This window comes from Aptenodytes patagonicus, chromosome 1 (assembly GCF_965638725.1).
Source record: "Aptenodytes patagonicus chromosome 1, bAptPat1.pri.cur, whole genome shotgun sequence".
Lineage (NCBI taxonomy): Eukaryota > Metazoa > Chordata > Aves > Sphenisciformes > Spheniscidae > Aptenodytes > Aptenodytes patagonicus.
In genome coordinates, this window is record NC_134949.1 from 63106900 (window position 1) to 63134419 (window position 27520).

The 27520-nt window shown below is 46.3% G+C and overlaps 1 protein-coding gene and 1 pseudogene across 1 annotated transcript in view; both read left to right on the forward strand.

Moving 5' to 3' along the window:
• Positions 1-1467: 1467 nt before the first annotated feature.
• On the forward strand, positions 1468-2147 carry LOC143155772 (elongation factor 1-beta pseudogene; annotated as a pseudogene).
• A 3677-nt stretch (positions 2148-5824) lies between these two features.
• The window catches only part of PAH (phenylalanine hydroxylase), a 39886-nt gene continuing 18190 nt past the window's right edge, over positions 5825-27520 (forward strand). The window contains exons 1-3 of the mRNA XM_076339595.1: positions 5825-5923; positions 10122-10229; positions 21184-21367. Coding sequence (XP_076195710.1) covers positions 5882-5923; positions 10122-10229; positions 21184-21367 — 334 coding nt within the window. The 5' untranslated portion in view covers positions 5825-5881. The remainder of the gene's footprint in view (positions 5924-10121; positions 10230-21183; positions 21368-27520) is intronic.

Consider the following 27520-nt stretch of genomic DNA (forward strand, 5'->3'; position numbering starts at 1 on the left):
TGGCAGTCCCCTGGCAGGAGGGCTGGGAGGGGGGTTTGGGTGATGCCTGCCGCAGCCTGGGAGGCAGACACCCCCCCCCCCCCCAGCCCCGGGGGCAGGCGGCGGGGACAGCCGGGTGTCCCCCGCCCACCCTCCCGGCCTCGGCGGCCGCTGCCGTGAAGACACAGTGCCACCTCCCGGCCACGCCGCGCTCCGGAGGGAAGAGGACGGGGAAACGGCTGGGGAGGAGATGGGGTGCGGCCAAAAAGCATTTAGCAGCGGGCTGCAGGAGATGTCGGGGAGCCCGGCTCTGCAAGGAGGGGGGGATGTGGCTGGACGGTTTTGCAACCACGATGTAGACCGGGGTGTGAGGAAACGCAGCCTGGCTGGCACGTAATGGGGAGCTGCAGCATCCGGAGACCTCTGGTAAATGCATACACAAAATCGGTAAGGGGGACTCCCCCCGCCACACACACACACACACACACACACACGCACACACACAAACCCCCTGAGATGCTCACTGAATCCTTGTTTGGAAATTTTTCAGGAGCTTCTGGTTTTACTAGAAAAGCCTCTCTCCATTGCTTACTGCTCCCTCAAATCGACTGGGACGTCCTGAAGCAGCAGGGCAGGCAGGGAGCTGCAGGCCAAGGATAGTCCCAGTGTCCTTGCACAGGAAGGGACATCCTTGCCCAAACCTGAAAACACACAGCTACAGGGAAGCCGCCGCTCTGCAAATACTGGCTAAAGGCAGAGGCGGGAAAAAGCAGCCTGAAAAGCAGCCAAAGTCCGTGGCCCTTTGAACTTGCATTATGCCAGCCAGGGGAAGCTGCCAACTTTCCGTGCAAAGAGCCCTCTTAGTTGTGGCTGAGCAGCACAGCCAGGAGTGGATGTGTGTGGTGCATGTGTGTCCCAAGAAGGTGTGTGTTTCTGAGGGCGAAAAGGTGTTTTTAGATGGAGGCAATGTGGGACATCAGTGCATATCTGCACAGTGCTGCAGCAAGAGCCAGAGCAGAACTAGTGGACCCAAAACTCAGGTGCCCACCCAGAGTACGGGGAACCAGACACATGGGCCAACTTGAAACCTGAGTGGGAAATCTCAGCTAGCAATGTCACTGCAGGGGGATGAACCCGTATGCTGAACTAGTGCTTCAAAGAGGACAGGGAAGCTCAGGCAATTTGGACTCTGAAATGGTCCAAGGTAACTAGTACTGATGCAACTGTGTGTTTATACTGTAATGGCACTGGACACCCCACCCCCACCCCCCCACCCCCCTTTGCTCCAGAACAAGACAATTTGGGAATTCCTGCTGGAAAGAAGGAGCTTTGCTTCCCCCAGCCAGTGCCTTTTGCTACCAGGCAACCTCTGACAGTCCAGGCTGATTAAACAGTGAACTGGTGGTAGTACACTGGTGATACGTACTCTTTGCATGGCGGTCAGGCTCAGGGTGCGGGTGGGAGCGTGTGTGCCACACTGTTGCCGTCATGGGTTTCGGGGACCTTAAGTCCGCCGCTGGCCTCCGGTTCCTCAATGACTTTCCGGCTGACAGGAGCTATATTGAGGGGTATGTCCCTTCTCAGGCTGATATAGCAGTCTTTGAAGCAATCGCTGCCCCACCTTCTGCAGACTTGTTTCATGCTCTTCGGTGGTACAATCATATCAAGTCGTACAAAAAGCAAAAGGCAAGCTTGCCAGGAGTAAAGAAGGCTTTGGGGAAATACGGCCCTGCTGATGTTGAGGACACAACAGGTGCAGCCACAGATAGCAAAGATGATGATGACATTGATCTTTTTGGATCTGACGACAAGGAGGAAAGTGAAGCAGCAAAGAAACTGAAGGAAGAACATCTGGCCCAATATGAATCAAAGAAGTCCAAAAAACCAGCTGTTGTTGCCAAATCATCAACCTTGCTTGATGTAAAACCTTGGGATGATGAGACAGACGTGGCCAAACTAGAGGAGTGTGTTTGAAGCATTCAGGCAGATGGCTTGGTCTGGGGATCTTCCAAGCTGGTACTGGTCGGCTATGGTATCAAAAAGCTTCAGATCCAGTGTGTTGTTGATGATAAAGTTGGAACAGATATGCTGGAAGAGAGAATAACAGCTTTTGAAGATTATGTACAATCAATGGATGTAGCTGCTTTCAATAAGATTTAAGTCTTGATATATCTAGAACAAATGTAATTGCAAAGAATTTATTTTTTCTTCTAAAACCAGGCCAGTCAGTCTCATGTCTGTGCCTGGGAAGATCATGGAACAGATCCTCCTGGAAGCTATGCTAAGGCACGTGAAGGTCAGGGAGGTGATTCAAGACAGCCAGCATGGCTTCACCAAGGGCAAGTCCTGCCTGACTAACCTAGTGGCCTTCTATGATGGAGTGACCACATCAGTGGACACGGGAAGGGCTACAGATGTCGTCTATCTGGACCTCTGTAAGGCCTTGGACACGGTCCCCCACAACATCCTTCTCCCTAAACTGGGGAGGTATGGATTTGATGGGTGGACTGTCCGCTGGGTGAGGAATTGGTTAGATGGTCGCATCCAGAGGGTAGTGGTCAATGGCTCAATGTCCAGATGGAGACTGGTGACGAGTGGTGTCCCGCAGGGGTCCGTATTGGGACCGGTACTGTTTAATATCTTCATCAATGACATAGACAGTGGGATCAAGTACACCCTCAGCAAGTTTGCAGATGACACCAAGCTGAGTGGTGCGGTCGACACGCCAGGGGGATGGGATGCCATCCAGAGGGACCTGGACAAGCTCCAGAAGTGGGCCCGTGTGAACCTCATGAGGTTTAACAAGGCCAAGTGCAAGGTCCTGCACCTGGGTCGGGGCAACCCCCAGTACCAGTACAGGCTGGGGGATGAAGGGATTGAGAGCAGCCCTGCCGAGAAGGACTTGGGGGTACTGGTGGATGAAAAGCTGGACACGAGCCAGCAATGGGCATTCGCAGCCCAGAAGGCCAATCGTATCCTGGGCTGCATCCAAAGAAGCATGGCCAGCAGGTCGAGGGAGGTGATTCTGCCCCTCTGCTCTGCTCTGGTGAGACCCCACCTGGAGGACTGCGTCCAGCTCTGGAGCCCTCAGCATAAAAAAGACACGGACCTGTTGGAGCGGGTCCAGAGGAGGGCTATGAAAATGCTCAGGGGGATGGAACACCTCTCCTATGAGGAAAGGCTGAGAGAATTGGGGTTGTTCAGCCTAGAGAAGAGAAGGCTTCAGGGAGACCTTCTTGCAGCCTATCAGTACTTAAAGGGGGCTTATAAAAAAGATGGTGGCAACCTCTTTAGCAGGGCCTGTTGTGACAGGACAAGGGGGAATGGCTTTAAACTAAAGGGGGTAGATTTAGACTAGCTATAAGGAAGAAATTTTTGATGCTGAGGGTGGTGAAACGCTGGCACAGGTTGCCCAGAGAGGTGGTGGATGCCCCCTCCCTGGAAACATTCAAGGTCAGGTTGGATGGAGCTCTGAGCAACCTGATCGAGTTGAAGATGTCCCTGCCCACGGCAGGAGGGTTGGACTAGATGACCTTCAGAGGTCCCTTCCAACCCAAACTATTCTATGATTCTATGATATTGTTATGATTATGTAGCAATAAGAGATAAGCTTGCAATATAAATAGAAAAAGCAGGGGGTAGGAGGGTTCAAAATAGATAATTACGAGGATTTGGCTTGAGCAGTATTTTGTATACCCAATATTTCACTTTGCCTTGCCATTACTGTCAGGGTAGAGTGAACAGAGGGTGCAAAACATAAGAAAAAGGATGGAAGAATGGAAAAAAAGACTACATGCATGTAAAAGCCACAGAGAAGGAAAAAAAATTGATCAAAGGCTAGTGAAAAGAGAAGGAAAAAAGAAAGAAAAAGGAAGGCACAAACAAATGACAGAAAAAAACAGTTTATTACTGTGGATGCCACAGTTATTCTGGCCAGCCTTAGGACATGCATTTAAGTTTTTTAAAATCTAGTTGAAAAATATACCAGGTAGTGAGGCATGGTGTGTGGGGAAAGTAAATAAGACCAGTTGCTGGAGGCTGTTCTGCCCTGCACAGGGACTGCTACAGTCAGTGTTGGCACCATCCTCATCTCACTGCTTTTTTTTTGCAAGGTGGCCTTCAATGTCCCTGTCATGGATAGGACTGTGCCGGTTGCTGCACACAGGACACAAAATATTGCCTCCCGTAGTGAACTTATTGGCTGAGCAGTTAAAAACCAGTAGTTTTTATACTGCTGGCAATTACCAAGGTTAACCTCCCTTTCTCCTGCTGCCCCATCTCTCCGTGCCCCAACCTGCTGCCACGGTGTCAGCAGGGCCCAGTGTGTTATGTGTGTATCGCATTTGACTGCCCACCTTGAGCTGCCAGCCCATATCACAGGCTTGCTGGGCACTTCAGAAAGTAACTTTCTACCCCTGTGTGCAGCCGCAGGATGCACAAAGAAGCAGTTCTTCTGCAAGAGGTATGTATTCAAGCCCAAAGCACTGAGTTACTTCAGATGCACATTACACAGTCAATAATTTCAGTGGGCTGGATTCTGACTTCACGGTCATGGGGTTCAACATGGGTTCGGACTGAGATCCCTGAAAGTGGGTCCACTCAGTTTCCCTACTGTAAGGCCGATCAGATTTAGCAGCTATTGGATTTTTAAGTACCAATAATTCACAGTAAGTCTTTGTTAGTATTCACCAATCTGAGTTTGCACTGGTGCATGCAGTAGAGCTTCCCTCAAGGCTAAAATAACCATAAAGAGTTGATTTCTCTATTCCACAGAATTTATCTTCATCACAAAAATATAGCAAGATTACCTGCCTTGACATAGCTTGTCTCGGTACAGGCTTCATCTTTCCAAATAGCAAGATAGATACTCGGCAAGTTGTTTGGGTTTTTTTTTTCACCTGCCCTCTGGTATTGGGCTACAGCTTTCCATTATTACCTCGACCCCTTTGGTGACTCTTTCTAAACGAAATCTGGGCTTTTTTATATCAAAACTTTACCAACCTTTTCTGAAATCTTTCATGCCCCCCCACCCCATTCCCCTTGTAGTTCTCCATGGCTGACACTATATGCAAGCACACATACATCTTCTGCAGTCCTTCTGCATCTCCGGCCCTTTAGCTCTGACCTACTCTTCCCTGCTCTTTTTCTTCCTTTACCTTCTTCCCTTTCTCCATGTCCAGACTCATATCCCAGTGTGAGGTCCATGAAGCTAACTCCTGTCTCATGCTTCCTTTACACTGGGTCTCTCCAATGTCTGGTGTGTGGAGCGATGTCTCCTGCTCTCTGACCTCTTGGCTGAAGCCCAAAGGGTCCTACTAAAGGACAAATCCCTCAGCTGCTGTGCTGTGTCACAGACCTCCCTGGCTTGTGTCTGGCATCCAAAGAGCGGATCCTGGAGAACATCTGATCTCTGGTCACATGGAGCAAGCCCCTGTAGGAAACCCACCTGAGGCTGAACATGCATGCAGCGGTGGGAATGGACGGGAGGAGGCTGAACTGAAGACCAAGTGCTGACGTGCAAAAATGAAAGCAGCGGCTGATGTTGATCAGGAGGAGGAAGGCTGTTAATTCAAAGCATGCCGCTCATCCATGTTGGGTGCAGATAGAAGCAATATGCTGGAGAGCTGCTACGTGCTGGGGTGGGACTCGCAGGGGCTGGCCAGCATGGAGCGGCTTGTCCATGTGCCAGGGGTGGGTGGGTGGGGGGGCGTGTAGGGAGAACGCCCCCTTGGCACGGTGTCCAGGGGAGGGAGCTGGGAAAGGGGAGGAAGGGGATGGCTTTTCTTCACTTGCTCCACTTTAAATACCTTTGCACAGAGCTCTGGCCACTGTAGTAAGGTCAGAAGGCTTCACCTGCAGCGGCAAAGGGGCCTCCCTGCGTGGGCATTGCTGCCTCTGCAACATGGATGCACAGCACTGCAAAATGAATGGCGACCCTTTCCAGGTAAGTGATGGGGTCTGTGTGCCCGCTTTTTGTGGGGGGGCTGTGGCTGCCTCCCTCCTGCCCCCCCATGCTTGCAAATCTTGTTCCCTGCTTTCTGAGAGGCAGTGTGACCCAAGATGAGAGGAAACAACATGCCTGTCTTGATGCTTTGCGGTGCCTGGTTGCCACCGTTCTCTCTTTTGGCAGCTGGCATACTTGTCTGTTGTTAATTGTGCTCACAAAAGTGCAGTGAGAACGAAAATGAACATTGCGACAGTATCCTTGCATATATGGCAAATAGAAGAAGCAGAAAAGACCAGCAGCTAATTAGAGATTTTAAACCTGTGTGATGAAAAGAAAGTTGTCTTCTTCTGTTAAAGGAAAGCAGCTGAAGTTAACGTGCTCTTCTGCTGGAGCTATTTGCTAAATTCTGGGACTCTGACATCCCCTTTTTTTAAGGTTTACTGACTTACTTTGAACCCTTTGTTTTCAAAAATACAGGAAAGTCCTGAAGCCCGTGCCTTTCGAGTACAGGCACTATAGTTACTGCAGGGGCAAGCAACATAACTTGAGGCCAGCATGGTTAATCATTAGGACCAAATTCTGCATGTATGTGTCCTATGCAATACTGCTGAAGCCAGAGACGAGCTGTGGAAGATGCAGGGGGGGAAAAAAAAAAAAGGGCTTCAGTTTCTACAAGCCGTTTTAAGAGCAGAGCAGCCAAGGAAGCCTGGTTTCCTACTACTTTGTGTATGAGGCTGAACTCTCACAATAATTCTCCAGGATCTCACCTTGCTACTTTTCCAAGTTGTGTAATTGCTTGGTCCCAATGAGATCTGTGGGAGCTGAGCATCTAAATGCCTTAAGAAATCTGACTCGGAAACTAGTTCCATCTTCAGAAGTAACTTAGGAATCTTATTTCCTTTAAAATATTTTTTTTCCTGAATTTTCCCCTACTATTCTGTGTATCTAGTAAGTCTGGAATTTGTGACACAGAGGTGAAATTTTTCTCTCACTGAAACTGCAAGCCAAACTTCCCCTGGTTTTAACAGTGTTGGAATTCACTGTGAAGGGCTTTATCTAACCTGCTCAGAAATGGATTAGAAGGCTGACAGGTCTGTGTTACTCATCTGCAATACTGCCACATGTGTCAGGAAGGCAATATCAATCTCTGTGCGGAGTAGTTAACTAAAAATGCAGGTTTGCATTGCACTCAGGTAAACCCCTCCTTGCATCTACACATCACCTATCTTTGAGATTGTAGTAGGTCCAGGAATGGATGTTCATTTTGTCAACTGGTTCTTATTTTACTTCTTGAAAAAAAAAAGGAGCTGGAAGAAAATTAGAGCTTAATTTATCCCACACTACATTTATAAATCACATATACATGCCATATAGGCAATATTTCAATGACAATGAAACAATTTGTTCAATTCTTAATCATAACCACAGTAGTAACAGAACAGTAGAACTACCCCAAAGTTGCAATTCCTGTCTATATAACAGGCTGAAAAACAAGAAATTAGAATTAGAATTGAGAATGGATAAACTGTGATCAACAGTTAAAATTATGCATAGGTACTACAAAAAGCTCAGCAATAAATGTGCCTGTGTATATGTTGATGTATATTGTCTCCAGTGTGTATTGATATATATTGCCTCCATATATATTGATAAGAACTGGGTACAGGAAAACAATCATGTTACTCTTCTTTCCCCTTGCAACGAAAGCTGTCATCTCTGTGGACAGACTTGGGCATGAGTTAACGTTTGTACAAAGATCTTCCAGTGAACTGAGTGCATATGCAGATGTGCAAGAAGTTAAGCAAATATCACTCTCTTTGCAGGATTAGTGCCTACTCCCTACTGCAATGTGTCTTACTTTTAAGTACCAACATAAATCAATTTACAAGAGTGGGAAAATGAGTGAGGATAAATTGAAAGTGGCTGATCACAACACATCAAGGCTAATGACCAATGAGAATCTATCTGGGTTGGAAAGGATGTTTTTAAGGCATTTTTGGGTGATCTCATGGTATAAAGAGATCAATTAATATCAGAATTACCTTGCAGAACTTGAACCTTGCATTATATCCCCTGCAGGTGTCCAAACCACAAATTCTTCCTTTGTCACACAGATTCAAGTCAACCTGCCATAGAAGTTGGTCCTCGCAGCATGCCTTGGCAAGAGTATTTTAAATACGTAACTGCACGTAACAGTTCCAGTGCAGACCATGAACACTGAATTCTTGGTCCATTGGGCAGACACTGGTGTAGCACAGTTCTGTCCTTAAGATCAGTTTCAGTTGTGGTGGGGGAAAACAAGGGCAAAGCAATGTATAGACAGTATTTCAGATGATGGCTTTGGTTACACTAACTTTCATAAAATCTCCAGACTACTGACGTTTGGTTTGCCTTTTGACAGACTCCTGTCATTGTTTTCCCTCGTGGTTGCTTCAGGTGTAAATGGGTTTCATTAGCCAGCTGCCACATCACTCCCGAGTGCTTTTCCTTTTCGTCCCCACCATGTAAAAGCCGGGCTGTCTCCCTGGCTGGGTGAGGACCCAGGAGACACAAGAGATACACAAGAGATACTGTGGGAAGTGTCACAGTTGAACACGTGACAATCTTCCCTCTGGTGCATAAAACCAGTATTTCTACTACAGTTCCCCCTAGAGGTTCCCCATAAAGGTGGAAAACATTTGCATAACCTTTGCAACCTCTGGAAATAAAGCCAGATAGAAAAATCTGTTGCCAGTCTCTGGCAATGAATTCTCAAGTTAGCAGCAGGCTCAGAGACAGCCTGAAGAATCAGCAATTATTTACTTTAAAAAAGAAGGCAGTTCCTTATAACACTGCCTCAGAAAATGTAGTCCCACCAAGAGCTTTATGGCTTCAGGGCAGCTGGAGCTGATTATTAATTTGTCTGCTATAAAGACTGTCTTTTCTAAGGACAATATTTGGGAACTGACACTCTTTACACTCTAACTTATATGTTAAATTAAGCAACAGCTACAACGAGGACAGGCTCTGACTGAAAATACAGACCTTCATAAAGAAAAATTGAATGGATACCTTGAGTCAAGTTTTGGCCCAGGACTTGTTAACACCAATATCCGTTTGTGTTGCAGGTATCTGGTGTGATCTTTGAAATACGAACCAGGGGCAATTTGCCCAAGGCCAGTAGATGTTAAAAAAACCCAATAAATAAGACATTAATGTGACTTCCAAAAGTTTGTGATGGTTGTGAATCAAATTTACTCGGACATCAGAAAAATTAAGCTATTCTGGAAATCTCAGCAGGCACTTACCTGCTGTGTCAGGTACCCAGATAGTTTTGAAAATCTGGCCCCACTCCAGGACTCAGTTTCCTGTTTCTGAAGTGGTGAAATAGCTCTTCGTTACTTAACAGGGGTTTTGTGAAAAGAAACACATGTACTGAGACATACTAAGACATTCTGGTAATGAGAACCATGAAAATAATTAAAATAAACATTCTCCTTGCTTGGGAATACTGGAAATTGCCTTTCGGAATTTGCAGAGCAGAAAATCAGTAAGAGAAAGAGAACAAACATAAATGAAAACACGCCTTGCCCTAACTGAGTCTTTACTCACTGTGGGATTTAGGGAAGATCTAAATGTTTGCTCCAACATTTTTCCTTTTTTTTTGTTGTTTGTTGTTGTTATTTTGTTTTTAAAGCAACTTCCATATCCCTCTTGTGAATACCACCTCTCCTGGAGCTACCTGGCAGGTACAAGCAGAACTGAAGGGAAACATAGATCATGGCCTGCATCTTTGCACAGAGCTCATCTACATTGCTCTGCTTAATCCTGAGTGTTAATGAAAAGAAAGCCTGAGGGAAGGTCTTTGCACTGTAGCTGAAACCAAAGTGCAATAATGTTTCCAGTCATCCCTGAGCTTGATACGCCTGAGAGGTGAAGCAAGACAGAGATGATATTAGGCTATTTTCATGTCCTTTTTGACTACCTCGCTCCAACATGGGCCCTGGTTTGAGAGAAGGGATTTGTGTCTGTACCATCATAAATCAGAGCAGCCCCAGAGCTGCTCTATTTCTGGCAGCAACAGTGGCCTTGATTCCCACTTAAAGCAACTTTATACCCTCTTTACATTGCTGATGCCATGCAAAAGGGAAATGGAGCAAAGCAAAATTGACTTCTAGGGTGAATGTATGTTTTTGTTTGTTTTCTTTTCTTTCAGGAATCTATGTACATTGAAGAGTCCTCAAATAAAAATGGTGTGATTTCTTTGATTTTCTCTCTGAAAGAAGAAGTTGGGGCACTGGCTAAAGTTCTGCGCACATTTGAGGTAAATATTTTCCTTCAGGAGACCTGACCAGGTCTTTACATTTTTGCATTGCAGCAACATTTGCTCAGGGTATTTGTGGTCATGTTTGTAATTCCATTTCATTGCCATAATGGGGGAAACCAGCATGCGTTTCTTTTCTGGGGTTAAAATGACTTGAAGTCCTGGAGCACAAATGGCCTTTTTAAGTTAAAATTTGACTTCAAACTTTTAAATCAAAGCCTCTACTTTTAACTGATATGAGGGTGGAAAAAATGCATTTTCTCGATTTAAGCAGGAGGTATTCCACTGTAACTGCTTGAGTAAGAGGTAGAAGTGAATTGGGCTGTAACCTGAGATTGACGTCTGAGTATGTGTATGTGTATGTGTATTTATATTTATATTTATATTTATATTTATATTTATATTTATATTTATATTTATATTTATATTTATATTTATATTTATATTTATATTTATATTTATATTATTTATATGTATAGAAAGGCAAATATCACCTGAATGTGAGCTGTGTGACTCATAGTGCACATGTTGCATGAAGCATTTCTACTGGGGGCAGCTATTGTCCTCTTAGCCCTTGTTTACCTCAGTAAATCTGATATAAATAAGCCCACCATCTCCCACTGTTGGTACCTCTACAGAGAGGGTAGATGATAACTACAAAACAGCATAAAAATGGCAGTATTTTGCACTTTGTTCACTCCAAAGGAACTCAGCAGCTTGTACTGACTGATTTGGAAAACTTTTGGAGAAACAAGGAGCCATTTACCTTTCAGGACATTGTGTGCCTATTTATTCTTCCAGAAATATTTCCCAGATGTCATGGATGCTGTTTAAAAAGCACAAAATCCTTGCAATTCAGGATGGCTGTGTTGCAACACACACAGCTGTGTTCTCTGTGTTCCCAAGCCAATACACTCTGTTATATTGGTTTTGTGACTCTTTTTTTTAAAGAATATCAACATGTAATAGTTGTGCCTGAAAGCAGCTTCTTCTATAGAACACTGTAAAAAGTTGTGGCCTGCATACTTTCCATTTGTAAACTGAATTGACTAGGGGATGAAAGGTTTGTGTGGTATTAGTACAAATGAAAAATAATTATGAGTTATAGGACATATTTGATTCATTAAGATGAAGGGAAATTCATACTAACAACAGCAGAGCTAGTCTAAATCTGTGAATTGACCATTGCAATACAGTCCTGCAAAATGTCCATATGTTGGCAGCGTGCATGTCTGTAGGTGAACTAAGGAGGCCTGTTGATATTCCCTTGTTAAATGCATTGCTGTCTACCAACCAAATTGCTATCAGCCTTAAAGGAAAATCTGCAGGGGAGTTAGTATAGGAAGGAGGGAAATAGCCACTCCTTGCATATGATTCTTCTTGCCCCAAAGCAGGTACCTAAACCAGACCAGCTGAATCATGGTTTTCCCAAGTGACCCTGACAAAAACTGAAAGATGTCTGCACTGTGGTGGTTTCCCAACCCAATGAGGCCAATGCTTTCTGTGCAAACTTGCAGTCTCTCCCAGCACCAAGGTTTGACAAGAGACCGGGCATAGGAACTCTTAAGCCAGTTTTGTGTGCTGTTGGCAATGTAGTAGGGCTGGAGGGAAGGAATTTAATGGTACAAGCCTGACCTGCAGCTTCCGCTCCTCAGGGCTGTCATTAACGAATTCATGAGTGCTGGGGTGCGTAAACTAGAGCAGCCCTTGGGCTGTTCTAACTGAACGTAAAGGACCTTGCTCTGTGTACAGCTGTGTAAGACTCATGGACATGCACAGCTGAGACAACCCCCACCCTTTCTCACCCAGGCCATAACCATGGTATCTCAGAGACACAACCTTTGTTCTCAGTGACATCTGCAGCAGAGATGGGGAAGGTGGTGATATACAGGTGAAGGGTGGGGACAAGGAGGAAGACCTCGAGAGGGTTTTTTCCTCTTGTACCCCTTCCCTGCTTGATAAAATCAACTGTGAGGTGCAGGTTAGCTATAGGAGTTGGTCCAGACCCTCTGTTGGTGGGCTCCTCTGGGCAGGGAGACCCCTCGCCTTGTCACCAGGGTCTCTGTCTCCAGCTCGGTGCTGGCCTGGGGAAACACAGTGGGTTTGTCTCAGAGGGGTGGCACAGGGAGGAGATGTGGGATCGGCTGCTTTGGCTGTCACTGCCTCACACAACCACATGAAGTAGGAAAAAGGAAAACAAAAAAGCCACAAAATATGATCAGACTCTTCCCCGGAGTGGACATGGCGCTGCAGCCGCTGGCCCCCACAGAGGGCCAGACCTTGCATGGCCACTCGTGCGTGCTGATGGCCCTGTGTGGTGCGTTCGGAGCCCCTCTGATCCTTGCTGAGGCTGGGGTTTGCCCAGGCTTCTGGGATCTCTCTGGGCACTCGCACATAGGAACGCAGGCGGAGAGCACAGCTCAACCCTCTCCTCCTCCCAGCTCACACTTGGGAGTGATTAAGGGATGGTGCCTCCAGCACTGGCTTTGAGGATTTTGCCTTTTCTCTAGACAATCTATAAAACTACTCTGGGACACGAAGAGGGGAGGAGGAGGATTAAGAGAGCTGTAAATATGAAAGTCTTGAAAATAAATCCTCTCTCAAGACAGGGAAGAAAACGTGGAAGCAAGATCCAGACTGAGACACAGGGAATTGAGGGGATACCTAAAGAAAGGAGAGATCTCATGGTGCCATCAGCAGCCAGGCTGCCTTTCTGTAAAGGAGGTGTCTGTGTGGACCTGGGGAGGTTCATCCTCTCCTTGATTTAAGAGCTGGAGCAAAAATTTCTGTTACTCTGCGAGGGTTGTTCAGTCACTCTTGTGTCCCTGCCCGGGATGCAGGAGCAACTCCTCACTCCCAGGTTCACATCCTGCCCATGTCCTACTTCTGTGCTGGGGTAAAACTTGGCCAGGCATTAGCCCCCACCACAGCTTGATCTCCACGGGGAGCAAGAGCCCAAAAGGAGCTGCGCTGTGCTCCAGCCTGGCCCTGCACTTGGATAACAGGAGGTCCAGGACTGACGGCAAATCAAGCACCACGGCTGCCCCCCAGTCCGGACGTAATCTGTACTCGCTCAGGAGGTAAACCTCCCAGGGAAGGAAGTAGTGTCCAAACACAGCCCAGATGAACTCGGTAAACCCCCATTGTGGGCCAGGATGGACTGAAGGTAGGGGAGCCTCGTATCCAGGTAGGTGAAGGCACAAGGCCAGTGGCTACAGAGAGAGCGCTCACAGGAGAGAATTGCATCCTGTAACTGAGACACTAAGTTTAAGAGAATTTCAATGTGTTTTGGGGAAAGATTAATGTTTGTCCTACTCAAACATCCCTCGGTGTTGCTCATGCAGTTGACAGTGCTGCATGCTCTCACATTTGTTTTTTTGTTCAAAGACCCAAACTCTTATTTTCTGTTCAGATCCCAGTTGCACACAAGTATGTGGCTACAGTGACAACTGTTGTTTTTCCTATGTAGCTTGAAGGCTTTTTTTCTGAGGAATCTCCTCTATGTACTCAGCTCCTTAAGTCTGCTGTCTTTATGTCCAAAATGTACTTGATTATATCCACTTTCTTCTTATGTTTACTCTTGATTCGTATTCTCTCTAATGCATTTCAGTGCTAGGCCAATGCACAATGTCGAAAAAGAGCAAGCAGTCTGTATGGAAGTAGGGCTGGACCCTCAGAAGGGCAGGCACATATTTAAAGAAAGACTGGAAGCATTTCTGTCTTTAAAAGCAAACCTGGACCACGTCTACGGAAGGGTTCAACATCCGCTTTGGGTGGGAGGAGAATCCTTTCTCAGTCTCACACACAAAAATAAGCAGCACTCAGGAAGACCCCCCAAACACCAGACCTCAGCAGGCTTCTAAGCTCTTCTGACCCTTGGCTCTTGTCTCCCCTCTGTTTTGCAAATCCTTGCCTGGCTGCATGAGTCTGCTCCTCCTGGGCTGCTCTGTACCCAGGGTGCCCTATGCCACTGTTGACAGTAGAGTCCCTGCAGTCCCTTCTCCACCGTCCCTGTGGAGAAGCAATGTCTGCAGGGCCAGACTTACCCTCTGACATGTGCTGTAATGTAATAGCAGCTCAGTCATGCCCAGCAATAAGCAGATTGTTAAAACTGAATCCACTTTGCTTCCATACTAGCTGCTCTGTGTGTATATTGGGATGTGGTAAAGATTCGCTTTCTGCTTATCAAACCCAATTATTTTGCACTTGAAAAGCCTATTTGTCCATAATCTTTATCTGTCCTAGTGCGCATACAGCTTCCTTATGGGTTCTGCTTGGGCAACACCTCTGTCCTCATTGCAGTCTTGAGGGTGGCTGTACAGACAGCATAAACCCACCAGCAGAGTCTTTACACCAACTTCATTTTATTAGGACCCACTGTACACTAAGGCACTGCTTGGTGCAGCCATATGCTCTTTATTTGTCTCATGCTATTACAGAAGATGATAGCTAGGAAGCCAAAACTCAGATAACTACGTTAGTCTGAAAGAGAACATCACACACAAGCAAAATATCATGCTTAAAATCAGGAAGACAGAATAGTTATTGTGGAGTTAAGTTTCTTTTTTGATTCACTGGACAAATCAAAAAGTTACAGCATATAAGTCCAGGTCAGAAAAAGACAGAAATCTTCCAGGTCTCTTATCAAAACTGAAAAAGCAAAGCGGAGCATTTTGGGTTAAATCAAATGTTACACTTGATGGGAATGTTTATTTTTCTCTGTAGTGCTAAAAGCCTATTGAAATTGAGATCACTTTTTTAAACAACAAAGTCCATTCTGAAAGAAAAAAAGTGAAAAAAAAAAGTTGTCCCCCCTCAAAGATTGGCATTTCCAAAGTTAAATTAATCATTAAAAAATATCAGAACTAAACATTTCAATATGCAAAAAGGATTGCCCTCAGTTTTAATTGAAATATTTCCACATGAATTTGTGAATGCATTCATCTCCTCCAAAGTTCTTTTCCTGATGGATTTACAAGTAGTAGAAGACATGTCAGCTGTGGTATGTGGCAAACATTGGGTTGGAATATATTACAAGTTTGCTCAACCCATTCTCGGAGAGGAGCCTTCCATCTTCTTTTCACTGACGTGACCTTCCCAAATACAGAGCAGGACTTCAGTACAAGGTCCAGCTGTGAGTGGTGTTATTTACAGTGGGTAGGCCTCTAGCTCAAAAGCAGCCCCATTGATTTGGACTGAGTAGTACTCCTGCTCCCGGAGTAAGTTACTGCTCCATGGGAGGACTGGATGAGAGTAATGGGCTGCACTGAATGAGACCCTGAACTTTCAGAGCCAGCAAAGATGACTGCGCTCTTTTTCTGTTTAGGAGCTTACTGTATTCAACAGAAAGTCCAAAGTGACTGTTATCTCTTTGTCCCTTGGGAAGCTATTGGCTCTGCAGTGTTTTTTGGGTTGTTTCCAAATCAGGAGAAGCAAGCGGTCACTTTGGCCAGGGGGTGTGTTGGAGGTATCTGCAGTGATAGGTGAACAGGCCAGGCATGCCTCTCCCAAGAGACTTGTTTTTTCATCACAGTATGCATATGCACAGCTACAATCATTTTATTGCACCTGAACTCAGTGCTCCAAATCCGTGTCCTCAGTCTGAGCTCTCCTCTTTCCAGGGCTGGGAGAGCAGGGCTCCTTGATCTAGTAAAATAACATGAGTTTTAAGAGAGGAGTGCCCTCTTGCTAGGTGCTTGTGCAGTGCCACATGCTCTCGTGTCTGCTTTTTGGTTTGTCCTACTCTTCATGTTTTGTGGCTAGATTGTGCTGAATGCCTCATACCAAACTTCAGGGCTGGAGCAGAAGTGCTGAGTGATGGGCACCAGGGACTGCTCCAGGGCCCGCTGCCCTCTGGAGCTGTTTGCTGGCAGGGGTCACCTCTGGGTCCCTTTGCTTCTGGGAGCTTGTCATGCAAGGAATATCCTGGCAGATGTGGGGGAGAAGATGGGGAAGCACTGTCTTCAGCTGAGAAGGCGGCTAAACCAGACGGCTGCCTTTGCCTTCACTTTGGGAAACCATGGCTGAAGGCATCGCTGTAACTTCCAACTCCCCCAGTCTGTGAAAATTAGGCACTGGGTTTCTACTTGTGCTTCTGAAAGTGTCCTCCTTCAGGAAACCCAGAACTAGCCCATGGCAAGGGTTAAAAGGACACGTCACTTTTTTTGGTATCAGGAAACTGCAAGTAAATCCTTGTTTTGGGAGAGTTCACCCAAGTTCTCACTGAATGTTGATTAGCGGCACCGTAGAGCTGTTGATGGTTCTTCATCTGGTAACAATGTGGGGTCTCCTGATGAAGCCAAACTTGCTTAATGACAACAGTCATGAAAACGAGCTGCAGATGGATTTCACAGCTGTACTTAGTTTTAGCAACCATATACAGGAGCACTTAGTAATGCGTAAACAGAAGGACATACGAATGCCATGAGAAGCAGTAGTCTATAACATTCCCAGAAAGGATCCATCCCCACTGAAAGCTTCCCCATGTAGCTGTGAAAACACAACTTTTCTTTTCCAATGATCAGGCCATTAAACTCTCTGAGCGTGGGATCAAATTCTCTTGGCAGTGACCTCTGCAAGACTGCTGACGTAGTGTAACACCAGGCCGGTTTGACCCCGCCAGTGTGGGGCAGCTGCAGGGTGGGAGACACTCGGTCGGGATGGGATAGCTGGAATAAACTGGGGAAGGGGCTGGAGCTGCTTCATGGTCTCTGAGAGGGAGCCAAGGCTGAGGTCCAGCACTGCTGGGTAAGGCAGGCAGGGAGACGGGTAATCTCCCCCTGCATCCACCATTGCCTCTGTTGTAAATTGATATCTGTATCACTAACCCCTGTCATTCAGAAATCATGACTTACACAAAATGGACTTAGTTCTAACTTGATTTTTGAGCTCTGAGAACATGTCTTGAGACTTCTTTCTCTAATGGGGAGTGATAGAGATACAGTTAACTTGGATATTCAAATAATGAAAGCTGAGATCTTTCACCACCAGGAGTGGAGGTATTAAGAAAAAAAGCAAGAAATTTGGAGTGACTTCTGCTAACTTCAAGGGATCTGGCAATACTGTACCCCTGTGATCTCCATTAGGTGCTACACCTAATGCTACCCTCCGTCCTCAAGGCAAAATCTGTTCTGAATTGTTAATAGTCGCTAAAAAGTATGTTAGAAATGGCCTAGTACATTGTTTTGAAATAAATGCAAGGTGAACAGCTACCCCTCCTCTACCAACAGAGAAGCACTCCAGCAGGTATGTGGTTGTATGATAGGATGTGTCCATGTAGGAGAGACTCAACCTCTATGCTGGTCATAAACCTGAGGAGAAGTAGGGAAACACCAACCTGCTGCAAGTTCTTTGCAGTTGCGATGGATGATGGGGTGAATTCAGCAGAGGCACATTTAATCTCAAGTCATGGGCTCATCTGATTCCTACCAACTCTAAAATAGGAAAGGCAGAAGAGACCAGTGTTAATAGTTCAGGTGTGAATACAGCCTCAAATGTGTGACAGCCCAGATCTTCCAAAAACAGTTAGGTTAGGAGTTAGGTTCCATCAACAAAAAATAGCTGAGAAATCATGAAGTCACATAAAATAAATACAGAATTTTTATTAGCTGCCTTTTGAGGGCATACATTGTCAACATTTCAAGCTCTATTAAAAAACACAGAGAGATTGAAAACTGCTCAAAATAAACAACTAAACCAAAAAATGCCCCTATTCTCCTTTCTCAGGTAACCATTTGTCTCCAGAAGTTGGAGGTTTAAATGAAGCATCAACTACTGTGAGAAACCTGATGCAATTGCAAGATTTGGCAATACTGAGGATACAAAAAAGTTTTGAACAGTGTGAAACTATGAAGATTAAACACTAGATGGAGTAGTTGGACTAGAATGAAATTGAGATTTGTAAAGCAACTCTAGTAACAGAGCCACTGTAAATATTTTGAAATCAGGGGCTTAGTAGCAAGGCACAGCATATGAGAGCATGTTTCTCCAGGAGCACCAGTTCAGGGAGTTAGACTTATGCTGCTGAATTCTTGCTTTGAAAACAGTCACCAGAAGAGTTCTCCCTTCAGCTTCTCTGCTGTGAGGTCCTGAAGCCTCAGCACAAAGAGGTAATGGGTTGGCTCTGCACATTGCTGAGCTGCAGGCACCCCTCAAATAAACAGCAAACCAGCTTCACATTCTGCGGGAAGCTGTTCTGCTTATCTCAGGTGTAAGAAAGGAGGTGACTCTTTCCATGAGCTCCTTCCTCTCTGTCTTCTTTTTTTTTTTTTCCTTTTTCCCACTCTTTTAGGTTGTGGCGATACTTTGGGAGGCATTGATGCTCCTGCTGACTTAAGCATGCCTTGTGCCCACCCTGCAGCTTGTCTCTTCATTCCCAACCCCTGCATCATTCCCGCCATTTTGTGGGCACCACTGTTTGTGCAGCTGCTCACTGAGCCAGGTTGGAGAGCTGGTACAACGGAAAAGTCACCTGGCCAAAAAAAAAAGGATATAGTTGAGGTAGCCGTGTGATCTCTCAAACACCTCTGCTATCTCCAGGGGAGGGATGCTGAGGCAGGGATGAACATTTTTGGGTGGGGGAGGGAAGTGGGGGATAACAGCCACCGAAGAGAGGTCCATGTTATCACAGCCTCTGCAAGATGTAGAAAGCCCAGTCAGGGCCCAGGACCCCATTCCCCGTGAATCTACACAGAGACAGAATATAACACCCCGACACATCAGTGCAAGGTGAAAGTAAAGCAGCACCACAGTGTGCCTGAGCAGAGCCTTTGACAGGGGGAGGATTTACACCTGCTCTCCACCTATGCAGAACAGCCAAACGGCCCAGGGCTCCGAATGCCAGCCCCACATTGCCACACCGCTCTCCATGGTGCAGCCGCGGCAAAAAGGCTGGCAGCCCCCTGCACCTGCTCTCTGTCAAAAGCTTTGAGCCCCGAGTCATCTGAACTTCCAGCTCTGGGCTGCCCCACCTCCCAGCACCTCACCAAGTACAGGGTACAATGTGCGGTCTGTTTGTGAAACGGGGCTTTGGAGGCCTAAAACAAATTGTCCTCAGGGCCCAGGACAGTGGCGGCCATTCTCTCCCCCAGACGGCCCCGCGAGGACAGCATCTCTCAAGAGCAGCGGTTGGCAAATGCGCTTTTGACCTTTTCAACTTATTGTATTGGTATCTAGCCAAACAATTTAAGTTCATCTGTAGCGTGTGACACTCGGGAAACAGAGGAATGACATGCATGTTTTTTCCTACAAAGTAATAAACTGCCTTTTGTGGTGGAGTGAATGAGGCCTTTGCCACTGATGGCCAGATGTCCCCTTGTGCTGTGCAAGCACTGAGAGGAGCAAAGAAAACCTTAAAGGGCTTGAGAAGCTCAAACTAGAGGGAGGTACAGGAAAAAAAGCTTCCCTTTTTCATCCCTGTAGATCACAAGTAGATCCTCACAGCGTTTCTTCATGGATGAAATCCTGACCCTACTGCAGCAGAGGGTTTGACACTGACACCAGCGGGGCCATCATTTCACCCCATGTAGTTTGGGGTCTTCTTATGCCTGAAAGCAGCAAACCAGCAGCTTCTCCAGGGCTGCTGAGCGCCGTGTGTCAGCTCCTCTGACTCTTCTGTGGTTGTTCTTCAGGCTCAAATTTCCTCCAGGGGTTGGTCTATTTCTCACAGGGGACAGAAGCCCAGACCTGGCCTTGGTGTGCCGCGGCTGCAGCTCCAGTGCGAGCCTGACGGGAAGGTCAGGTGGTAAAGTCAGCACCAATTGAAATCTGTTTAAAAGGTTTTTCTTAAAAAAAAAAAAAAAGTAAGTAATACTTTCATATTCAAATTACAGTGCTCAGGAAAACATTTGAGTTCAGCTGAACTGAGGTAGATTTTCCTGGACTTGTGCTTAAGTGACTGGAAAAATAGGATTTTTAGCTACTTGTTGCTTTACACGTTGACATGATGGCATGCTTGAGGTCAGGTACCCACTGGCCATAGTCATCAAGACTATAGTTGCAAATGATCCCTTTCTTCAAAGCTAGGAGGCACTGCTGCTGGTCAGTGAAGATATTTGAGGAGATAGAATTTGAATTTCTGTGCTAAAGAAAAGACTTACTTGCTGTGAGAGTGATCAGACTCTGCAGCAGGTTGCCCGGAGAGGTTGTGGAGTCTGCATCTGTGGACATACTCAAAATGCGACTGGACACAGTCCTGAGCAATCTGCTCTAGCGGACCCTGCTTGAGCAGGACTGAGTTGGACTAGATGATATCCAGAGGCCCCATCCAACCTCAGTGACTCCGCAGTTCTGTGATTTTGTGATTCTGTGATTTAAAACACCCATGTTTTTATTTGCACAAACCTGGGCTACCTTTTTGGTGCAGATACATGTTTCCCATTGGATCTCTGCCCAACACCTGCTCACAGCCCTGGAAACTGTGCAGGTGGCTTTGCAGGTGACTGTGCAGTGGCTTGGCAGAAGCTTATCTCACAGGGTGCCCAACTGCTTGCTTTTCCAACCTCCTTTCAAGATGCTCATAAATACAGCATTCACTTTCTCATGAGAGGGTTCTCTACAGGTAGAATGCCTACTTCCCGTGTTGATCCTGGGGAAATGTTCTTGTCCACCCAGACAAGCTCCCATTATGTACTTGCGGTACTGGAGTCGCTATTTACAATACAAAGCCTGTTTACAACTTGCATCCTGCTTCTACCTTTTTCAAAGATTTATGTAGTGCATAGTCTTTATGTTGGTGCTCTGCACAAGGGTGAACCCCACATCCTTCTCATTCTTCCTTTTTGTCTCTCTCCTTGTTGTGAAAGTCCTCAGTCCAGTGGCCACCAGAGGCAAGTCTCTACTTCTGAGTTATTTGGATTGTATAGTATGGGTTGTTGACTAACACGTGAATTTTAGCTAGTCTTTGTCATATTTGTTCCCCCAAACCCTGTGTGACTAAAATCTCTCTTTCTCATAGGAAAAAGGTATAAACCTGACCCACATTGAGTCTCGACCTTCCCGTCTCAACAAAGATGAGTACGAATTCTTCATTAACTTGGAAGGCAAGAATGTCCCAGCGCTGGACAAGATCATCAAGTCCTTGAGAAATGATATCGGAGCAACAGTCCACGAGCTTTCACGAACAAAGAAGAAGGACACTGGTAAGCATACACTGACAAGGATAATATTGACATGGAATTGACAATGTCATATACTTAAATGACTTCTTTTTCCTGTAGCAAAGGAGTTCCTCTTGGATCTGTATGGCTGCATTTCCCTCCCTCTGCCTATTTTGCTGATATTGTAAGCTTTTTCATACAAAGATTTTCTCTCAGTGTAAACTGCCATGCTCCATCTTTTGCCATGCTTCTGACTGGGTGTCCTGGGAACTGGTGTTATGCCCTAGGCAATGGTGCAGGAAGTTGTAGGTACATCTATTTTCTGCTCCCAGTCTCTGCCCTGTTTTAAAACAGGCAGCATTTATATACACAGCTTTTGGTAAGTCATGCAGGGTGGCAACTTTTGCTCTTGACACACACCTGTAACGTGAAGGAATAACACGGGTGCAGGTGGGACCCAAACTGCCGTGTTTAACGCAGATACGTTAGCTTATCAAGCCCAATGGCATATCTCCTGAATCCCTGACTACCATCCCATAGCTTTTGGATGACTGAGCACTGAAAGCCACTGCAGAGCCTGTACACTTTTAGCCTTTTCCTATGTTCTCTGCCCACATGAGAACTTAGAATACGAGAGACAACAAGGATCTCCATATGGGATGCACTACATCTGTCTAGTTACTGTCTGCCCTGAGTCAAAAACCCCACATAAACTCAATCACAATTTAAAAGGGCAAACAGTTCCAGCAAAATCTGCAGGTGCACGTATGGACTTGGCTTGCAGATGGTAGATCAATTCCCCTGAGAAATCCAGGCCTTGATCTGCCTCCTTTTCCCTCCCACCCCATCCCCATAATAAATCGGTGCCTGTTCAGTACCCAGCGGAGTCAACCCTCTACAGTGCCGTTTTATGGAAAAATGTCACCTATTGAAGACTGCCTTTTGCCTTCCTAAGGAAGGATGGCTCCCTGGAGTCCCAAGGGAGGTCACCAAGAGTGTGTCCTGGAGACATCTACAATGCCTGTGCATTGTGTGTCCCAGCTGGGGGACTGCCCTATCTTGAACACTTCTCCCAGAGGGCACTCAGGTGAAAAGAAGCTGTTTTTTAACTTTTAAGTGACACACAGACCCTGTGAACCCAGTCAGACTTTGCTGTCTTGTACAGTGAGTCCATTCAGAGTCAGTCCATACAGAGCCAGCACTGACAGATGAGTACGTTACAATTATGATAAGGCATCTTAAAAATAGATGTAAAATTTTAAATCAGAAGACGGGAGCAAAAGTCCTGTAAGGGGTTATGTGGTCTGTCCCCTGGCAAAAGGCAGGACTAGCTAAACCACCGTCTGTCCTGAGCGGTGGAGATTTCCTGGGCTCCATGGCTCTGCGCTGCGGGGCTGCCGTGCTCTGACCCAGCCTCACTTGCTGCACCGAGAGCTGATGACTTCTCCTCCTGCCTGCCTTTGACACTGGGAACAGAAGATACTCTTCCTCTTTAGACCAGCCTTTTTGGTGTCTGGTGATGTATCCTGCCCAACCTCAGCCTTCTCTTCTCAGGGCACCTGGTTTCTGGGCTTGTGGCCAGTCTTGTTGCTCTTTTCTGGAGTGTCTCCAGTAGATTAGATAAAACCTAGGTGTAACTATGGGCTATAAGGATTCTATTGCTCTGGTGAGCAATTACTTAACTATTTATTAAACCAGTTGTTTCTCATTTGCTGACTCCTTATAAACTGTTTATTCAATGGTTCCTTCACACAAAGTCCAGCTGCCTTCCAGATTCTCCTTATTCAGGTAGGAACTGCTGGTAAAGGGCAGCATAACAAAACAAAAAGTGACAGTGAAGTACTGTTGCAGTGCCTTCCCCCTTACCAAATATCTCTGGGACCTCACAGATCAACCTTGGCACAAACCTTGTGGTGTGGTGGACGTGCCAAGAGCCTGGCATGATGCAGTGGCATCATCATGGGGCAGGAGGAGGAATTGCCCTCCTGTGCTCCTAGGCTGGTATGCCCTTTTGAACACTTGGATTTGCTTTCTGAATTTGGTCTCGTGGACCCTGGCTGCTGGCTGCTTCAGCCCCATCCTTGCGGGACTCTTGCACCTCTGGGCTGAGGTGAAAGGAGGGGAGGAAAAGTCTCCTGGGGTGACCATTACCCCTGCTCCCTGCTGTCCCTCACACAGGTACATGTAAGTCCAACACCATCCATCCGCCTCTCCACTTTTTGGGCTTGTGGATGCCCCTCACTCCTGCTATTGAAAATGGGGAGGCTCTGCCACCCACTTTGGTGGGAGCAGGAATAACTCTCTGCTCCTGGAAGAAATCCCAGGCAGGTTAGTCGTAATTCTGCCTTCAGAGGGAAATAAGGAAAGATTTTGTGAGTTGTCCGTGCTCCTAATTCTCAGAGATTTTTGCTGGAGTTGAGGCTGCTCAGTACAGTGATGGCTGCCCAGCATCCAGTCTGAGACATACGTAAATGCCTCTTCAGATAACAGATGTGATTTTAATAGGATTTCAGACTTTAAATGCTTTAGGTCTGGATCTGCCTCTTCCTTCCTAGGAACAACATGAAAGGACATTAATACCTTCTTGAGATCAGTGCTAGTAATCCTTTTACCGTTTCCTTTGTGTCCTACCCATGACATTACATTTGAAGATGAAAAAGAAGAAGGCAGATACTCTTTGGAGTCAGTTCTCTCCATTCATGAGATGGAGGGACAAAAGGCTGATTAGGTGATTTATGATCATGTCAAATCAAAGATGTTCTCTTTTGGGGGCTTTTTTAGTTGCAGAAGAAAGCTACAGGGCCTAGCAGGGCTTGCCATTACTTTTGTTTTTCTAACTATTATTAAGAAGTTAGTAATAAACTTTATTAAAGAATAAACTTTATTAAAGAATAAAGTTGTGTATAAGCATAGGCCAGAGTCGGATAGAGATACGGCTCTAAATATGAGCCAGGAAAGGCTTGTGAGTGAAATTCTGACCTCATAGATGTCAAAACTCCTGTGGTCAGCTGTAGGATTAGGATTTCATTGCATGTTACTGTGTTGATCAAAGGATTTTTTGAGCTAGATTATCCTGTCAGTGCTGCAGAAAGGGACTTGATCCCCTTCTGTCTGAGAGGATAACTTGTGTTTGTTTGTTAGTTTCAGTAATTCAGAAATAGTATAAAGTGGGAGCAATTTATTGCCAAGGAAAGAGAGGAAGATTGATATTTCTTTTTGCCCTTTCCCTTTTTCTTCTCTTTTTTGTTTTCAATTTCAACTTCTCTCATGAGTAATAAGGGTCCAGTCAAACTGAAATCCCCAAAGAGCCATATTTTGAAAGGTCAAACAATCCCTGCTTAGGGTACGAACTGTGGGTGGCAAATTCTGGGCTGAGGCAGCTACAAGGGCAGAGCCATGGCAAATCTGGTCGTAATCCACAGATGTGATTTTGTGATATTTTATTCCTAAAACACAGAACAACAGCAATATGCCTCCAGGGAGCAAAATCTCAAGAATATGGTTATGGAGACATTGTCACGCTCTTCTCAGTTGGCAGGTAAAGGCTGGGAAGGTTTTCTCCTGAAGGCAGTCCAAGCTTCCATGGGACTGATTCTTTCATCGCTGCCTGAAGATGCTCTCAGCCCTTCTTTGCTAAGGCTTCACTTTGTTTTATGTTCATGATTTGAGCAAAAAATCCCTATTTTACTCAGTTTCCTGTAGGAAGCACACAGTGCCATTCTTGGGACAGTGCTCTGTGGACAGTGAGAAAAAATTTCTTGCCTTGCCCCTTCTGTATAGTTCAACATTAAACACATGTGTATATGCTTTATTGGGCAAGGTATAAATGAACAGCGCTTTTTTTTTGTCTGAGCACTCTAACTGTTTTTAGGGTCTTTCCTCTCTTAAACGCAAAATGTAATTTTGGTTTCCCATGCACACACCAAAATAGTTACAAATACCAGGTTTGGACCAGCAGTGTAATTTTAGCTGAGAGCAGGCCAGCAAAATGCTCTAAATCCAAAGGTAGTTTTAGAGTTTCAGACGAGATAGGCTAGCAGTCACTGGGCCAAAAGCCCTTTGTAGAGATGGAAAGATTTGTTGTGAAAACACAGTGCGTCTCTTCATGGCTCTTTTTGGAAACAAGCTGGGTATCTGCAGACCACTCGGAGCCCATGAATAAAAAGAATTAAATATTATTCTGTTGCAGCATTAGGGAAATGCAGACAATTTATTGCATTTCTGAGACAGGCTGGAGGCTGAAGTTCTGTAGGGGCCTTGTTTGTTAAACCCTGAGGCTGGCCAAAGCATTTGGGACCGTTTAAAAAAGGGCTAAACCTGGGCCTCGAACTGCTATAAATTGCATAGACCTGTCTTTGACCCTCCTCATAATGGTCCAAATGGAGGAGTTCTGCAGAAGTCCTCACTGCCCCTGGTTTGCTGCCCCTCATATAAATGGCTTATTAGCATTCTGCTAAGCATTTGACCCCATGGTAATTTGGTCACCACTTGGGTGTCCAGCATGATCCCATAAATGCTGTTGTTTCACTTACAGACAAATCAATATTTATTACTGATCAGCCCACGTTTGCTCCTCAAACCTTCACAGAGGCCCAGTGTTGCAACAGCTTGCCCTGGCAATTTGTTAATAGCCGTGCAGACAGACAGCGAGTCTGGCGAACGGGGCTGGAGGAGGATGTCACAAACAAAATATGGGATAGATTCAGCCAGGGGGTAATTTGATTTGATCTTTTAAATAGTTGCTGGGAGGGCTCGGGACAGCCTCCTGGCACATCACAGCTAGGCAGAAGACCCAGTAGCCCTTTTGCACCCTGGTCCCTGATGCAAGGGCTGTAATTGGTGCAGTGCCTGCCCTGGGGCTGTGCTCAGCACCTTTGACTCTTGTTTCCACGAGAGCTGAGAAGGCTCAGGACTTCCCAGGACCTGACTTAACACAGCTATGCTGGTGCAAATAGCACTAAGCATCCTCAGGATTTCCCTTTCACAACCTGCCCCTTTCATCCAGCCCTGCGAGCTCAGAGCTGCTCTCTCTTAGCTACCGCTGGTGTCTGGGGGGACCTGGGTGGAGGGCAGAGACCTGCTGAAAATAGGTCAGGTACCTATAGGGGCTGCATGCCTATAAGATAAGGTGCTGCTCCTGTGTAGGGGAAAAACAAGCCACACATCTCCATGCCTGGGACTGACACTGCATCAGCCCGGGGGTCAGTCTGTCCCAGAGTTTATCATGAGCTCTGCAAAAAGTAGGGGATCTTGAGAATAAAATGTGTTTAATGAAAGTAAGTCACTATTCGGTATCCATTTTATCCCTTCTTGGAGTTGCAATGATTCAAACCCTGCCCACCTAGACCTTTCTGATTCAGGGCAGCAAAACCCTACAGACATCGCTGCTGAAATCCACTGCAGACTTCAGCCCCCACCAGTCTGTCTGCACAGCCCGGACCTTTCAGGTCATGGTGAGTCCCTGAGAATAGCGGTTATTCACTCTAACACTGACAAATTCTTTGCTGTGGGGCTGCCGGACAGCTTTTTTTCCAGTGCCTAATCCCAAAACGTTTATTAGTGTGCCTCACCTCAGCCTGATAGTGGGGAGTCTGAAACACAAAACGGTGGAGCGATTCCCCCACCATCACACAAAGCTCAGTGGCAGAGCTAGGAGATAAACCTGGTGCCCGGCTGCCCACATAGAGAATAGGGGAGGGATGGCTGGGTGTGCTCACCCTTCACACGGTGTGAGTAGTGACTCCTCTCTAGGACTCAAACACACCTTTTTCTACTCACCCTCTCTGACCGGTTTAACTCAAGGGGCTGGAGGCGCAGGAAGGTTGCTAACAGCAAGGTGAGAGAGTGTTTCTGGAGAAACTAGAGAGCTAGCGGTACACCCAGCAAATAAAGTCATTTTGGGAAGATCTTCCTGGGACTGCTGCTGCCATCTAGTGACTTGTTCAGGTCTGTTTTTTAGGGCAAAGCAGAAGGGTGTGCAGCTCGGAAAGCGGGGGACCAAAACCCACTTCTGCTGGGCAGGAGAAGGGGAGGCACAGCCGGGAGCACCGTGGAGCCGCCGGGCCGGGTCTCTGCAGCCCGGGGAGCCCGGGCAGCCTGGGACGTCCTCCGGCTGGCAGCCACCAGCTGCCTGCTTTCCCTGGCCTGCCTGAAACAAATCTGAGGGCTCCCAGCGGGAGCGTTGGATGGAGCCAG